Consider the following 16,689-nt stretch of genomic DNA (forward strand, 5'->3'; position numbering starts at 1 on the left):
TGGTCAGAATGTTCACCTTGATGGTTTCTAGATCAAATTTGAAACTGGGTCATGTGCATCCAAAACTAGGTCAGTAGGTCTAAAAATAGAAAAACCTTGTGACCTCTCTAAAGCCCATATTTTTCAATGGATCTTCATGAAAATTGGTCAGAATGTTCAACTTGATGATATCTAGGTCAAGTTTGAAAGTGGGTCAAGTGCGGTCAAAAACTAGGTCAGTAGGTCTAAAAATAGAAAAACCTTGTGACCTCTCTAGAGGCCATACTTTTCACGAGATCTTCATGAAAATTGGTGAGAATGTTCACCTTGATGATATCTAGGTCAATTTTGAAACTGGGTCACGTGCTTTCAAAAACTAGGTCATTATGTCAAATAATAGAAAAACCTTGTGACCTCTCTAGAGGCTATAATTTTCATGAGATCTTCATGAAAATTGGTGAGAATGTTCACCTTAAAGATATCTAGGTCAAATTTGAAACTTGGTCATGTGCCTTCAAAAACTAGGTCATTAGGTCAAATAATAGAAAAACCTTGCGACCTCTCTAGAGGCCATATTTTTCAATGGATCTTCATGAAAATTGGTCAGTATTTTTACCTTGATGATATCTAGGTCAAGTTCAAAACTGGGTCACATGAGCTCAAAAACTAGGTCACTATGTCAAATAATAGAAAAAACGGCATCATCCTCAGTTCAAAACTGGGTCATGTGGGGACAGGTGAGCGATTCAGGACCATGATGGTCCTCTTGTTTAATTCAAGAAGACTAGTCAGTCGTGTTTACTTTTACCTACCATGTGTATTTAATAGCGCTATTATAGCTTAGTTGTTCACATCTTTCACCAGTCAATCTGTACGAAAGTGACCTGGGTGGGCATTACATCTCGCATCGAGTATACACAAGCATTGGATGTACACTAGTAAACCTGTGTTAAACCTAACCCTAACCTTTAGTTAGTATATGGTACACACAATGTGCGTACATGCAAAAGGTGCGATTTGATGTTGGCAAAGTGACCTGCTACCTGAAGACCAGATATACCTGTTACTGGGGTTGTTTCTCTACAAATTAAATTCAACACCTTTCTGGATCTACCATAGGGCCTTCTAATGTGGAATTATGGGTACTCCTCTTCAATTACCGATTACTTGCTAAGAAATGCAGTCCATTTCCATAAAATCCTTTACGCTGGTCGTTTTGTCACTGATTCAACACATGAACTTGAATGAAATGGGACCTGGAACTGAGTTAGTATGAGTTCTGCAGCTATATAACTGAAATATTGCCCTGGGAAGTTTTACTGGAATAGATAAGCAACAACTAAATCAGTTTTATTCTTTTATTCATTAATAACAGAACAAGAGGGCCATGAAGGCCCTGTATCGCTCACCTGACCTATTGACCTAAAGATAGTTTCATTAAGATATGGTCATAAATATGGCCTCTAAAGTGTTAACCAACTTTTTCTTTGATTTGACCCAGTGACCTAGTTTTTGACCCCACATGACCCACATTCGAACTTGACCTAAAGATCATCAAGATTAACATTCCGACTAGGTTTCATGAAGATACAGTCATAAATGTGGCCTCTAGAGTGTTAACAAGCTTTAACTTTGATCTGACCTACTGACCTAGTTTTTGACCCCACCTGACCCAGATTTGATCTTGACCTATAGATCATCAAGATTAACTTTCTGACCAAGTTTCGTTAAGATAATTTGTTTGTTTTGGGTGTAACACCATTTTTCAACAGTATTTCAGTCATATAATGGCGGGCAGTTAACCTAACCTAGATGACGGACATAGGGCGATCACAAAAGTTCACCTTGAGCACTTTGTGCTCAAGTGAGCTAAAAATAAGTAACTAAAGGATGTACTTAAAGAGATCTTGCAATATATAAACTAGTTTATATGATACTCTATGATCATGTAAAATGAACATAGGTGTACAGTTGCGTTTAAAATGACCTTTCCTAGCAAAAGGGTTGTGCACATCTTGACTGTAAATTGTCCTAACATGTACATCAATAATATTACAGACTTTATGATTGTCGTTAACAGATGGATATTTTGATTCTGTACATTTGGAGGAATGCTTCTTCAACATTCATATATCAAAGGATGAAAGTAAAAAAAGTCTTACTGCATATTTATTAAAGACCCACCACAACTTGGTGATCTGCTTTTCTTCATGATGAACTTATTGAAAAATTTTCTGATAATACAGATATATTTCAGCTGTACCACAAAATACAAAATATAAGGCCCTTACTGAGTTACCATATTTTCATAGCTTTATCTGGTATCTTTTTATTCAACCAATTTCATTATAAAGCAAATATAGCTAAATAACTATCTTACACTGCAGAAACCAAGTGTTGGCTTAACTTAACTGAATACATAAAGTACTGTGCATTAAACACATCATCTTAGCTTTGTATATGTCACTGTCAATTTGAAACTGTAAAAACAAAATTGATACTTGTATTTGTCAGTGCTAATTAGCACCAAGGAAACACAAAAGAACACATTTAATATGTGGTTCGTCTTAAGGTATTGGACCCGTAATAGAGTACCTCCTTTTTGAAGAGTATTCAATTCCTACTAAAAACCTACTTTGACTGCAATTTTCAGGGGTGCGTAAGTTCAAGCCCCACTGGGACCAAATTTTTATCTTCTAATTTTCCTTTTTTTCTAGCAGTTTTTACTTTTTACAAGACTTATTATTGATGTTCTGTACAAAAGTGGAAACTTTTTAGCTCACCAGAGCCAAAGGCTAAGGGTGAGCTATTCTGATCACTCACCGTCTGGCGTCAATCGTCCGTTGTTACTTGGGCAATCTGTCTGAAACTTGCTGGGCCCCATAACCTCATAGTGGTGAACATGTATATGAAGTTTGTTTGAAAAAAATCTAAAACGAGGAATGAATTTTAAAAAAAAAATTATTTTTTTTTTGGGGGGGGGGTGTAGGGAGGGGTGTGATCAAGGTAAGGGGGTGAACAGTGTGGGTACACAACTTCACATGTTAACAATAAATGTTCATGGAAAAGAATGAAAGAAATTTAATGAAATTCTACCAAAATGGTAAGTCTGTTATGTACAAATATGTGGATTTTTATACAATTAAAGGGCAATAACTCTTAATTTACAAATAAATCCGAATGAAATTGTGTGTACACAACCACATTATGGTGATCTAAATTCTGTTTAAGTTTCATAGTTCTAGGTCAAATATAACAAAAGTTATGATGCAGAAATTGCCATATTTATAGTACCCTATACAGTTAACACTAGAAACTTCTAAGGGCCATAACTCTGGTGTTACTTGGGCAATCTGACTGAAACCTGACGGGCCGCAAGAACTCATAGTGGTGAACATGTATATGAAGTTTTAAATAAATATTCCCAACCATTTCCTACATATGGCTCCGGACGGACGGAAAGACGGACGGACAACGCCAAAAGTATATCCCTCCGACTTTTGTCGGGGGATAATAACAATGAAAAAATAGTTGCGGTTCTAGTTAGCTATTTTTGTGAACAAGAAAAGCAAATAATTGTGAAATTGTGAGTCATTCAGTATTGTGACTGCTGATGCAGCTACTCTGTTTGATAAGGTGCATGAGATGTTTGAGCAGCATGGTTTGCCCTGGGACAATCTCATATCAGTTTTGTTAAATTCTTGCAATACCATGACAGAGAAAAAGTCAGGCCTGGAAACAAGAATGAGGGAGAAGGCAAATCATCTCTTGGACATCGATGGTGCTAAGGACATCCACACAGATTTCCAGTGGTCAGATGACTTGCGAAAAGTTCTGGAAAAAATATGTGAGATAATCGGTGTGAAGTATACGATGCCACAATGCTTCTTAGGTCACTGTTAGGTTTCTGTCTGCACACACCTTGGCTGTAGACACGCAGAGACTGTTAGACGCTTATACAATATTTTACTTCTCGTTCATAAAAGACAAGAAGGAAGCTGAACAATACAAGTACATGTATATCTATCAAGAGGTAATCAGAAGAAAAGAAATATCTGACAAAAGTCTTGAGGAGCTTCAAAAACAGAAGGCCAGTCTGACAGTTAAGAAAATGACCAAAGACGGAATTGAGAGAAAAGGGAGGATCATTCACAAACTGTTCTATGAGAGGAAGACAACCAGAATTCTTCTTAGTGTATATGCTTCAGTATTGGAAGTGCTTAAAGAATATACACTTCTATTTCAAGCCAAGGAGCCCATGGTACACATATTACATGATGAACAAACAAGACTTGTAAGAGTTCCTTGGGTACTTTATTAAGCCAGAACTGCTTCCAGAAGCGGCAAAGAAGATTTCAAGTCTGGCAATCGACAACGGAAAGCTGTGGCTGCCTGTAACAGATATGTTTGTTGAATCTTCGGCAAGAAAAATCTTACTTAAGTCCAACAATAAAGATCCAGTTATCAAAGATGTAACAGAAAGACTTCAGAAAGCCTTTGTCAATAGCGGGAAGATGCTACAACAGAAAATGCCAATAAATAACAAGCTTCTGAAGACACTCTCTGCAATAGACCCATGTGCCAGAGTACATAGCTTAACCCTAAGCTATCTGTTGAAACTTCCAGCACTCATAACAAATGTGCTGTCAGAAGAAGAAGAAACAGAATATGAGAAGGAAGTCCATCGTTTCAACAGTGATCAAACAATTCCACAATTTGATGCTGAAAAGGAAAGAATTGACCACTGGTGGGCATCAGTAGAAAGGTATCCGAGGTTAAGGAAATTAGTACTTGCTGCCTTAACCTGTTTTCACAGCCCCTTGGTGGAAGGATGCTTTAATATCATGGGAGATGTGATGGATGCAAAGTCTAGAAGGCTAGGGGTGAATTCACTCAATTCACTGCAGATTGTAAAGTCACACTTATCCTCTAAAGGAAGTCTAAACTACTTTAATAGAAAAGATCAGTTATATGATCCTATAGTTCCAGGACTAGTCAGTCACATGATAAAGGCGAGTAAAGAAAACAAGATGGCCCTAGGTCGCTCACCTGAGAAACACACCATAATACACCATAACAGTGTAAACATAGACCTAGTGATTGCATGGAATAAATATTCTGACCAAGTATCATTAAATTTGGAGCAAACACAAGTATTTCTTTTATTTGACCTTGTGACCTAGTTTTTGACCCCAGATGACCCATATTCAAACTTGACCTAGATTTCATCAAGGAAATCATTCTGACCAAATTTCATAAAGATCAATTGAAAAATACAGCCTCTATTGCATACACAAGGTTTTTCTTTGATTTGACCTTGTGACCTAGTTTTTGACCACAGATGACCAATAACCAAACTGTACCTAGATTTTATCAAGGCAATAATTCTGCCCAAATTTCATAAAGATCAATTGAAATATACAGCCTCTATTGCATACACAAGGTTTTTCTTTGATTTGACCTAGTGACCTAATTTTTGACCCAAGATGACCCATATTCAAACTTGACCTAGATTTTATCAAGGCAATCATTCTGACTAAATTTCATGAAGATCAACTGAAAAATATAACCTCTATCGCATACACAAGGTTTTTCTTTGATTTTTACCTAATGACCTACTCTTGACCCCAGATGACCAATATTCGAAGCTGACCTAGATTTCATCAAGGCAATCATTCTGACCAAAATTCATGAAGATTAATTGAAAAATACAGCTTCCATCACATACACAATGTTTTTCTTTAATATGACCTAGTGACCTAGTTTTTGACCCTAGATGACCCATTTTCAAACTCGGCCTAGATTTCATCAAGGTTATCATTCTGTCCAAAATTCATGAAGATTACTTGAAAACTACAGCCTCTATCGCATACACAAAGTTTTTCTTTGATTTGACCTAGTGACCAAGTTTTTGACCCCAGATGACCCATTTTCGAACTCCGCCTAGATTTCATCAAGGTAATCATTCTGACCAAATTTCATGAAGATCTGTTGAAAAATACAGCCTCTATCGCATACACAAGCGAAATGCTGACGGACAGACAGACGACGGACATTGAGTGATCAGAAAAACTCACCTGAGCATTGCTCAGGTGAGCTAAAAAGAGAGTGCAAGTACTGAAAAGGTGTGAAATAGAGGAAAGACAACAAAGCCTAGAAATAAGAAAACAGAAAGTTGCCACAAAGAGGGCAGCAACAGAGATGGCTTCTAGAGCAGTAAAGAGAGCTAAAATGGATCATTTCCAAAGGTGTAAAAAAACAAAAACAGTAGAATATCTATAAACATCACTTCAAAATGTTGTATGTTTACATACTAGAAGTACTTCCATTTTGAAATTGCCATGAAATCAATTATTGAAAGCTCTGACAGTATTATGAATTTTTATAATACATGAAAAGTGTTTTGGTGTTAATGAAATGAAAAGGATGTGATCATCACTTTGAAACTTGTAAAAATATGAGGCTCTGAGTATCACTAGAATATTTTTGCTTTGTTCAGTTATTATTTGTTTTATTACACATGTATATCACATTTAAAGTGTTTATTGAAAATGCATACTCATGACAACCTTTTATACCGGTGTGCTCAGCTGTTTTCTGAAGGGAAGACTCGTAAGTTGTTTGTCATTGAAAGAACTGATAGGAACTTTCCGTGGTTTTGGATGATTTGTTTCAAGATATTTTTTAAGGTTTTAGTAAACAACAAAATTATTTTATGTAAATATTGTTGTATTCTATGATCACCTATCATAAGAATTCGGAAGGGGTTAGCTCCATACTGCATATAAGCAGGCAGTTGTTATGCATATTATTGTCTAATTTGGCATTTTTTATCACCAGTAAAGCCATCTAGCATAATCTAATTGACAAAAATATGACAGGAAAATGAAGCAAAGAGAGCTGATCTAGCCCCTTCCAGATTACCTAAAATCCATTTTCGTCACTGGGGCTTTGCCCCCCTGGTCCCCCCCAGAGGGGTGCTGCCCCTTCACCCTGTTGGGTGCCTGCGGCCCCCAGACCCCCGGATATTTCCTGAATGGTCAAAAAGGAGAATTCTCATGCCTGTATAAGTCTATATAAACCATGTGACCCCCCACCCCCCCACGCGGGGACATACTTGATCCTAGGGGGATAATTTGAACAATCTTGGTAGAGGACCACTAGATGATGCTACATACCAAATATCAAAGCCCTAGGTCATGTGGTTTTGTACAAGAAGATTTTCAAAGTTTTCCCTATATAAGTCTATATAAACCATGTGACCCCCGGGCGGGGCCATATTTGACCCTAAGGGGATAACGCTATGGAGGTTTACTAGGACATGCTGTCGAACACCTAAGATGTCCAGTTCAGTACCAGTGCTAGCTACCCTGCTGCCATTTACACATCGGACATTTAGAAAACAGTAAACAATCCTATTCTACCTAGTATACAACCTGAAATAACTTACATTTAAATTCTAAGACGCCAACAACGGAATAGGTTTTCTACTTTCGTTTTGAAACAAAATGGCCGATCATCACTGTTATTTTGCAAGTGTCTAGACAATTTGGCTTGTTTGAATTTAAATGTAAGTTATTTAAGCTGTTTACTTGGCAGAACAAGATTGTTTACTATTTTTATAATGTATGATGTGTAAATTGCAGCAAGATAGCCTCTACTGTTACTTAACTGGGCATTCTGGTTGTTCCACAGCGTGTCCTAGTAAACCGCCATAGCGTTCAGGTAACACAAGCACCTTTTACATATAAGAGTATAATACAGGAGAAATTTTTTTCATTTTTTTTTTTGGTTTCAGGATTAAAACAGTGGTTTTTAACTTTTTTTTGAGGGATGGGATGGGGGACATATATGGGCACCAAGACTGGTCCGGCACCTGTGTAGACGACACAATCACGCCAGACTATCCACCTACTCTAATTTTTCAATAGTATTTCAGTCATGTAACGGCGGGCAGTTAACCTAACCAGTGTTCCTGGATTCTGTACCAGTACAAACCTGTTCTCCGCAAGTAACTGCCAACTTCCCCACATGAATCAGAGGTGGAGGACAAATGATTTCAGACACAATGTCGTTTATCAAATAGTCACGGAGAACATACGCCCCGCCTGAGTAGCTCACCTTGAACAAAGTTCACATGAGCTAATACATATAAGATACTAGTCTTTACCTTTACATTTAATGGTAACAATGGTAGCCCTAACAGTACCCAAAAAGATCAAAATGCACAACAGACAAAACTGCAAGTCAGTAAACAGCAAAATGTTACGAAATAAAATCTTCTCAGAAAGCTTAAGCATATAATTCTGTTCAAATGCTACACCAGAAACTCAAATCTGTGCTAGTGAGCACACAATTGATGTTTGTTCTTTCTAGTGATAATGTTAAGAGATATTTCGGACAAACAAAACTTCTTGATTTATGATCACAAACTAATAACAGGGTGTACCCCCCACTGGCACATTTGTCACAAATAAGGGGCAATAATTCAAATGTTTGCAGTCTTAATGGGGTACAGCCTCAACAAACATTTTATGAAAAGGATTCATTATTCTAGGCCCTATACTTTTTGAGCTATGAGCATCACAAGCAAAAAATCCATTATTTTGGCTATTTCAAGGGCCATAACTCTGTAATAAGAGCTAAGATTCTCAAGAAGAATGCCAAGTGTGCAAGGTCACATGACGATAAAGACTCCAGCAAGGTTTCCTGAATTTACATCAAATACTTTTTGAGCTAGGTATATAATTAGGTGAAAAAGTGCATTTTTTTACTATTTCAGGGGCCATAACTCCAAAAATAGGGGCGGACCCGAATGAAAAATAGGAGGTGCACTAATTCATATCATGATTAAGACTCATGCAAGGTTTCATGAATCTATATCAAATACTTTTTGAGCTAGGCATGTCAGAAGATGAAAATGTGCATTTTTGACTACTTCAGGGGCCATAACTCTGAAAATTGGGGGCAGACCCAAATGAAAAATAGGAGGTGCGCAAGTTCATATCATGATTAAGACTCATGCAAGGTTTCATGAATCTATATCAAATACTTTTTTAGCTAGGCGTGTCACAAGGTGAAAATGTGTATTTTTGACTATTTCAGGGGCCGTAACTCTGAAAATAGGGGGTGGAGCCAGATGAAAAATAGGAGGTGCGCAAGTTCATATCATGATTAAGACTCATGCAAGGTTTCATGAATCTAAATCAAATACTTTTTGAGCTAGGAATGTCACAAGGTGAAAATGTGCATTTTTGACTATTTCAGGGGCCATAACTCTGAAAACAGAGGGCGGAGCCAGATGAAAAATAGGAGGTGCGCAAGTTCAAATCATGATTAAGACTCATGCAATGTTTCATGAATCTATATCAAACACTTTTGAGCTAGGCATGTCGTCAAAATGTGCATTTTTAATTATTTCAGGGGCCATAACTCTGAAAATAGGGGGTGGAGCCAGACGAAAAATAGGAGGTGCGCAAGTTCATATCATGATAAAGACTCATGCAAGGTTTCATCAATTTATATCAAATACTTTTCGAGCTAGGCGCGTCCCGAACTTTGGACGGACGGACAGATGGACAAGACCAAATCTATATGCCCCCACCACTCATAGCTTCAGTGATTGTTTACATATAAGTACATAAACATCTGATTATATTAGAAAATACCTCAAGAAATACATGAAAACTTATCTATTTCACAAACGGTTATGTATATTAAAGATAAAACATGACCACAATCAATCACTTGAACTTGACTGGCTCAAGTGATTAAAAATATAACAGAGATTCATCATATAACAAACAGAACATGCAAAAAATTCTTAGCAAAATACAACATAAAACTACAACAGTTATGTAACATCTTATAAATAAACCAGTATCACACTGATATCTTTCTATTGCTGAAATGTTGCAGAGTGTTATAAAGACTGTCTTATTTTCCTGACCACATTTTCACTTAGAAATATGCAACATTTGAGTAGAATAATAAGTATTCTATATTTGTGGAAGATTTTCCAGAGATAATTGTTCTATATTTTGTTGCTTATTTCCACAATGCAGCAAGTCCATTTTTGGTAAATTAGGAATGTCTCGAAGACCTCTGTATGATGGTGTATTTTTTGCCCTCTACAACTAATATAAACAGGTTAAATTTTAGTTAAACAAGGCTTAAAGTAGTGCAAAGTCAATGACACTCAAATCTTTAAACTTTGTTTCCAAAAACTATCAAAAAGCTAGTTACGGCATTGCGGAAATAAGCCAATGACTTGTGTGTTTAACAGCTATAAATCCTAGTCTTGTATGAATTCAAGCCTTTTACAGTTAGTGAAAGAGGAGGCAGAAATTACCAAATTCAGGTCTATAATGGACAATGTCTACTCATTTTAATTATGTACCTGTAATTGTTTTAAACTAAATGAAAGACTTTACAATATAATCTAAGCAATTAGACAATAAACTTCATCTCCTGAAATAAAAGCCTTCAAGACGAAATCTTGAAACACTGCACTCCACCATCTACTTTCTTTCTTCCAATCACCCAAACTGTCTCACATGCTTAAGAACAGATTTTATCATCAGCTAGGAAAGTATGACTACAACAAAATCATTTAAAGCACAAAATTTCATGACTTCGCACAACATGTAGCTTTTTTTTTGCGGTGATAAAAATTTGTGGATTTGTACTTTTGAATAGAAAACAAATGAGCCGCGCCATGGGAAAACCAACATAGTGGGTATGCGACCAGCAAGGATCCAGACCAGCCTGCGCATCCGCGCAGTCTGGTCAGGATCCATGCTGTTCGCTAACAGTTTCTCTAATTCCAATAGGCTTTGAAAGCGAACAGCATGGAGCCTGACCAGACTGCGCGGATGCGCAGGCTGGTCTGGATCCTTGCTGGTCGCATACCCACTATGTTGGTTTTCCCATGGCACGGCTCAAATAAGAATTTGTTCGTACACTGGGACTGGAAGTGTATCTGTACACTGGATTAAACTGGTTGACACAACCATGAATTCCTAATGTATAAATAATTTCACAATATATTCTTAATTCTGTTATTTATAACAAACTTGTTAAGTGAATTTTCACTTCATGACTCTCCCTAGCATGGTATTTATATATGTTTTACTGCAGACACTTGATTATTAAATGCATTAATGAGCATGCAACATACTATCTTCCTACCATACATCTATTACACTTTCTTCTCTTTAATGCTTCAGTCACCTTCTGAAGCCTGTATCCAACACAGTATTAACCCTTCCCATGCTAAATTTCTATAATGAACTTGTCCATCTTCCAATTTGGCCAGTACCATTAACTGTTAAAAGGGGTGCATACCAAAAATATACTGACTGAATAGCAAACAGTGCAAATCATGATCAGACTGCATGGATGTGCAGGCTGATCATGATCTACACTGGTCGCAAAGGCAGATCAATCATGTCCAACATGGTATTAATCCCTGGAAGCACTATGGTAAGTTCCAATGTATCACAATATTGCACATGTATGTTATAACTCATCGATGTGTTTATGTATTCTTTCCTCTAGATCCTTGTGGTATTTGTCAACCTGAAAGTCAAATAACATATTATATTTTACCAGATTTATATAATGCCCTTTTCATGATAAACACATTCAAAAGTGCTTTACATGCAAGGGCAGCCACTCATGGCACCAAAGTCATCCTCTACTAGAACAGACATGGAGTGATCTGACAAGAGGGACAGAGCATGAAAGCCCTGAAACAGGTAGAATGGTCTAGAAAAATCTTTTAAACAAGGCATGTCCAGCTAATATAGCCTATTTCTTTGTGAATAAGCAGTCTGGTTTATTAACCAGCCGGGTGTGTGAAAACGACACACGCAAAGCCATCTTTCCAGCTCTGGCCTCTTAAGTAAGGTGGTAGACACTCAAGCACCTCAAAAATTGGACCGACAATCAAGCGTGTTACCACCTGACCACAGAACCACCTATAAATTTTAACTATTGAATCTTAGACAGTCTTAACTGACAATTATCTTTTTTTGCTTATTTCTTTGGTTTTGAGTAACACCAACACAATTTAGGTAAAAAGGTCTCCTCCCACAACTAATAGTGTCGTGGACTGCGGGCTTTAACACGCGACGTCATGGCGCAACGTACCGTTGTGCCATGACGTTACTTCCGGCCACAACGTTGTTATGATTAACTTGAGTATACAGCAATAAAAGGATCTAACCTGAAACACAACGCTTAGTTCATCTCTTTCATATACGATCATATCACACACACATTTTGGTGCCGTGACCAAACAGAAATAGCAGAGATGATTCTACAGAAACTCCTAACACAGAGAAACGCTCAGAGGAACGTAGTGCAGCAATACTTAGAGAAAATCGAGGCGATCAAAGACGAAGTAAACTTCTCACCTATAAAGTACAATGCCGTTCTGGAGTCATTGGAGGTGAAGTTTCAACAGCTCAAGGTACTTGATGAGAAAATTTCAAATCAGACAGACATCGAGGAACTCAACGATGAGACGTTACAGACGGAGATGTATTCCTTGGATCTATACATGCAGTTACAGCTATTGAAAGACTTTGGTAAGCAGAGAGAAGAACAAACAACGATAACACAATCAACATCGACAGAGCAAGGACAGAACACAAATGCGGTAATGACAGACAGCCAAACTGTAAGTGAACTTTCTAGAGTTTCCCATCCGTCCCAGTTTCATAAACTTCCTAATCTGGCCCTTCCCACATTTGATGGTAGTATTCTACGCTGGCAGACCTTTTGGGACTCGTTTGATTCCACAGTCCATAGTAACCCCAACCTAACTGATGTACAACGTTTCAGCTATCTTAAGAACCAATTAGAAGGCGAGGCTGAACGTACTATAGAAGGATTTGCCTTGACCAACGATAATTATAGCAGAGCGGTCAGTCTGTTAAAGGAAAGGTTTGGTCAGGTACATAAGATCACCCATGCTACAATGCAGGCGTTACTTAGTTTACCAGCACCCGGTAATGCATTGCCTAGCCTACGAAACTTCCATGATAAACTAGAGGCATATATAAGAAGTTTAGAGTCACTTGGTGAATGTCAGGAATCATATGGAAATTTACTAGTCCCCATTGTTATAGATAAACTCCCCTCCGAGATAAGACGCAATATGACACGTAACCATGGTAACAATCGCTGGCAGTTATGTGAGCTTAGAGAGGCTATACGTACAGAGCTAGACATAATAGAAGCTGGTGATAATATATCTACAGGACAGCACGGGCTATATAGCTATAGTACAACAGCATCATTCTTGACCGAAACCCACGTTAAAACCCACAAACCAGGTAACAGACTAAATATTCGCCAAACCCCGGTCCGTACTCAAACAACCAAGAAGTGTGCATTTTGTGAAGGTGATCACGCCCATAATGACTGTACTCAATACACTGATTATACTGCTAGAATACAGATCGTTAAACAGAAACAACTATGTTTTAATTGTCTGAAGTCGCACCGTATTGTAAATTGTCGCGCTACAGGTAGATGTCGCAAATGCAACAAACGCCATCATACTAGTATATGTAACAATGGTGTAATCAGAAATCAACCACAGACCCGGTCTGAAATATCTTCTACATTAAGACCAGAAGCTGCTGTATTTCATTCTACGTCTAGAAATGTCAACGCAGGTGTTTTGCTAAAAACTGCGACAGCAACAGTAAGTTCCGGAAGTATAGACGCGGCTGCAAACATACTGCTAGACGAGGGTGCGCAAAGATCCTTTATAACAGAAGATCTAGCCAATCAGTTGAAATTAACACGTCAGCGTCCTGAAACAATTTCCCTTTCCACATTTGGTAACCATGACAACAGACTAATGCATCTTGATACAGCAACCGTGCATATTGTAACAGACGAGCGTGAATTGATACCAATCCATGTACTAATTGTCCCCAGCATAGCTACGCCCATGAGTAACAGAACCATACATCAAGTGTCTAAATACAGTTACCTGAGAGACCTAAAACTAGCCCATCACATAACCGGAGAAACGATATTCAATATATCTATACTGATTGGAGCAGATTACTACTGGACGATAGTAGAAGACCAGATTATAAGAGGAGAAGGACCGACAGCTGTGAAATCCAAGCTGGGATACTTGTTATCGGGACCAGTAGCAGACGATAGACATCGTAACGTGAACCAATCAGAACACGTGATGAATGTTAGTATAACCTCCCGTGCAGCAGACGAAATGTCATTAGAGCGATTCTGGAAATTAGAGAGTATGGGAATTCTACCAGAGGATGAAGACACGAAAGATACTAGCGTGTTACAACAGTACAAGGATACGTGCATTGATATCGAAGATGGACAGTATATAGCCAAACTACCGTGGAAGCAGGAACACCCTACCCTACCGACGAACTACAACGTCACTCTACGACGTACTGAGAACACCATACGTAGACTATCCAAAGAAGCCAAAATGCTGCAGTTCTACAGTAAAATAATCTCAGATCAAGAGAACCGCGGATTTATTGAAAAAGTTAGTGACGTCACAGAGACTCAAACCAGGGTTCATTACATACCGCATCATCCCGTACGTAAAGAATCAAGTACCACCCCAGTTCGGATAGTGTATGATTGCAGTTGCAAACAGACTAAAGACCATGCCAGCTTAAACGACTGTCTTGAATCCACACCGCCAGATCTTAACGATATCACATCCATTTTGCTCAGGTTTAGACTACACAGATATGCAGTGACAGCTGATATAGAGAAAGCCTTTTTACAAATAGGACTCCACAAAGATGACCGTGATGTAACTCGTTTCTTCTGGCTCAGCAATCCAAACGACCCAAACAGCCCTCTTGTGACCTATAGGTTCAAATCCGTTCTTTTCGGTGCCACGTGCTCGCCTTTCATACTGAGTGCCGTTATTAGTAAACACCTTGACAACAACACGAATGTGAAAGCTGCATCAACTATTGAACGTGATTTGTACGTTGACAATGTACTATCCAGTTTTAGAGATGAGGATGAGTTATTAAAGTTTTACCACGAATCCAGAAACCTTCTATCTAGTACCAAAATGAATCTACGATCATGGGCTTCCAACAGTCTAGAAATACAGAAGTTAGCAGCAGACGACAAAGTTGCTGAAGAAGACGAATCCAGCAAAGTGCTAGGAATGCTATGGAATACAAAATCAGACACGCTTACATTCGCACAGAGAGATATTCCAGTCTTAGACAGTGTAACAACACGAGATATATTGAAGTTTTCCTCTCGCATATACGACCCTCTTGGCTTACTTAGCCCGGTGACCGTTCGCGCAAAATTACTTATGCAAGATATTTGGAAACAGAAAGTAGACTGGGATGAACCATTATCAGATGAGTATCTACAGAAATGGAATACGCTAACAACAGATTTATGCTATTGTCACGAGACCCATCTCAGCAGACGATATTTACCATCCAGCGACACTATCCAACAGTCTTTTGAATTGCACGTGTTTGTGGATGCAAGCATTCAAGCATACGGAGCAGCAGTTTACATTAGCAACAACATACAATCAAGAATCGTGATATCGAAGAACAGAATTGCACCAGTGAAGCCATTGACCCTCCCGAAGCTTGAACTCATGGCTGCAGTTGTAGGCGCACGCATAGCTAAACATGCACAGGATTCATTACAAATAGAAAAAGTAACGTTTTGGTCCGACAGTCAGATTGTTTTGAGTTGGTTATCGAGCGATAAACCATTACAGCGATTTGTTAGAAATCGAGTCGATGAAATAAAGAGTTTGAGTGGCGACTTTCCTTGGCGATACTGCCGTACGAAAAATAATCCAGCCGACTTATTGACTAGAGGAATCACAGCACGAGACCTAAGTATGAGTACCCTGTGGGAATCCGGACCTACCTGGCTTACAGACAAACTTCAGTGGCCAACCTGGAACGATAGAAATTCTACATCTTTACAAAAGAACACACAAGAGCTGATATCGTACGACTTACATACCACTTCAGTACAGTATACTTCAGATAACATCATTTATACTACGGGAATTAGTCAGATAGTAGACATTAACCGATACAGCAAGCTGAATAGATTATTGAACGTGACAGCGTACGTGCTTAGATTCGCTTCAAATTGCCGTTCGCCATGTACAGACCGGAAACTAGGTAGTTTGACATCACACGAAGTGAACACGGCTAGGAATATTTGGATAAAAGATATTCAACAATCTACATTTACACAAGAAATAGTCTCTATGGAAACCGGATCAGCTCGTGCAACGCTAGTGAGACAACTTAGACTATACATTGATGAAAACGGTTTCATACGATGTCGTGGCAGAATTCACAATGCACCGGTAGATAAACAAACTAAGTTTCCGTACCTGTTACCAGACAAGCACAACTATACCAGACTACTCATTCAAGATACACACGAGAGATTACTACATTCCGGCGTATCATCTGTCGTTACCCTGTTACGCCAGCTATACTGGATACCTTCTATACGACGTAGCGTCCAGTCTGTATTGAAGAAATGTGTAGCTTGTAAGAAAGTCAACGGACGACCTTACATGTCCCCAGACGCCCCGCCCTTACATAAGATACGAGTTGAAGATGCAAAGCCATTCCGTGTAACTGGTATAGATTTTTCAGGACCGCTACACGTACGTGACCGTGA

The 16,689-nt window shown here is 38.5% G+C and overlaps 1 protein-coding gene across 1 annotated transcript in view; it reads right to left on the reverse strand.

The window, feature by feature from the left end:
* Positions 1-1,323: 1,323 nt before the first annotated feature.
* LOC123563733 (alpha-2-macroglobulin receptor-associated protein-like) overlaps positions 1,324-16,689 on the reverse strand; it is a 30,117-nt gene continuing 14,751 nt past the window's right edge. Inside the window, exon 7 of the mRNA XM_045356699.2 lies at positions 1,324-11,559. Within this exon, the coding sequence (XP_045212634.2) occupies positions 11,500-11,559 (60 nt within the window). The 3' untranslated portion in view covers positions 1,324-11,499. The remainder of the gene's footprint in view (positions 11,560-16,689) is intronic.

This window comes from Mercenaria mercenaria, chromosome 2, assembly GCF_021730395.1.
Source record: "Mercenaria mercenaria strain notata chromosome 2, MADL_Memer_1, whole genome shotgun sequence".
In the NCBI taxonomy this organism is placed as follows: Eukaryota; Metazoa; Mollusca; class Bivalvia; order Venerida; family Veneridae; genus Mercenaria; species Mercenaria mercenaria.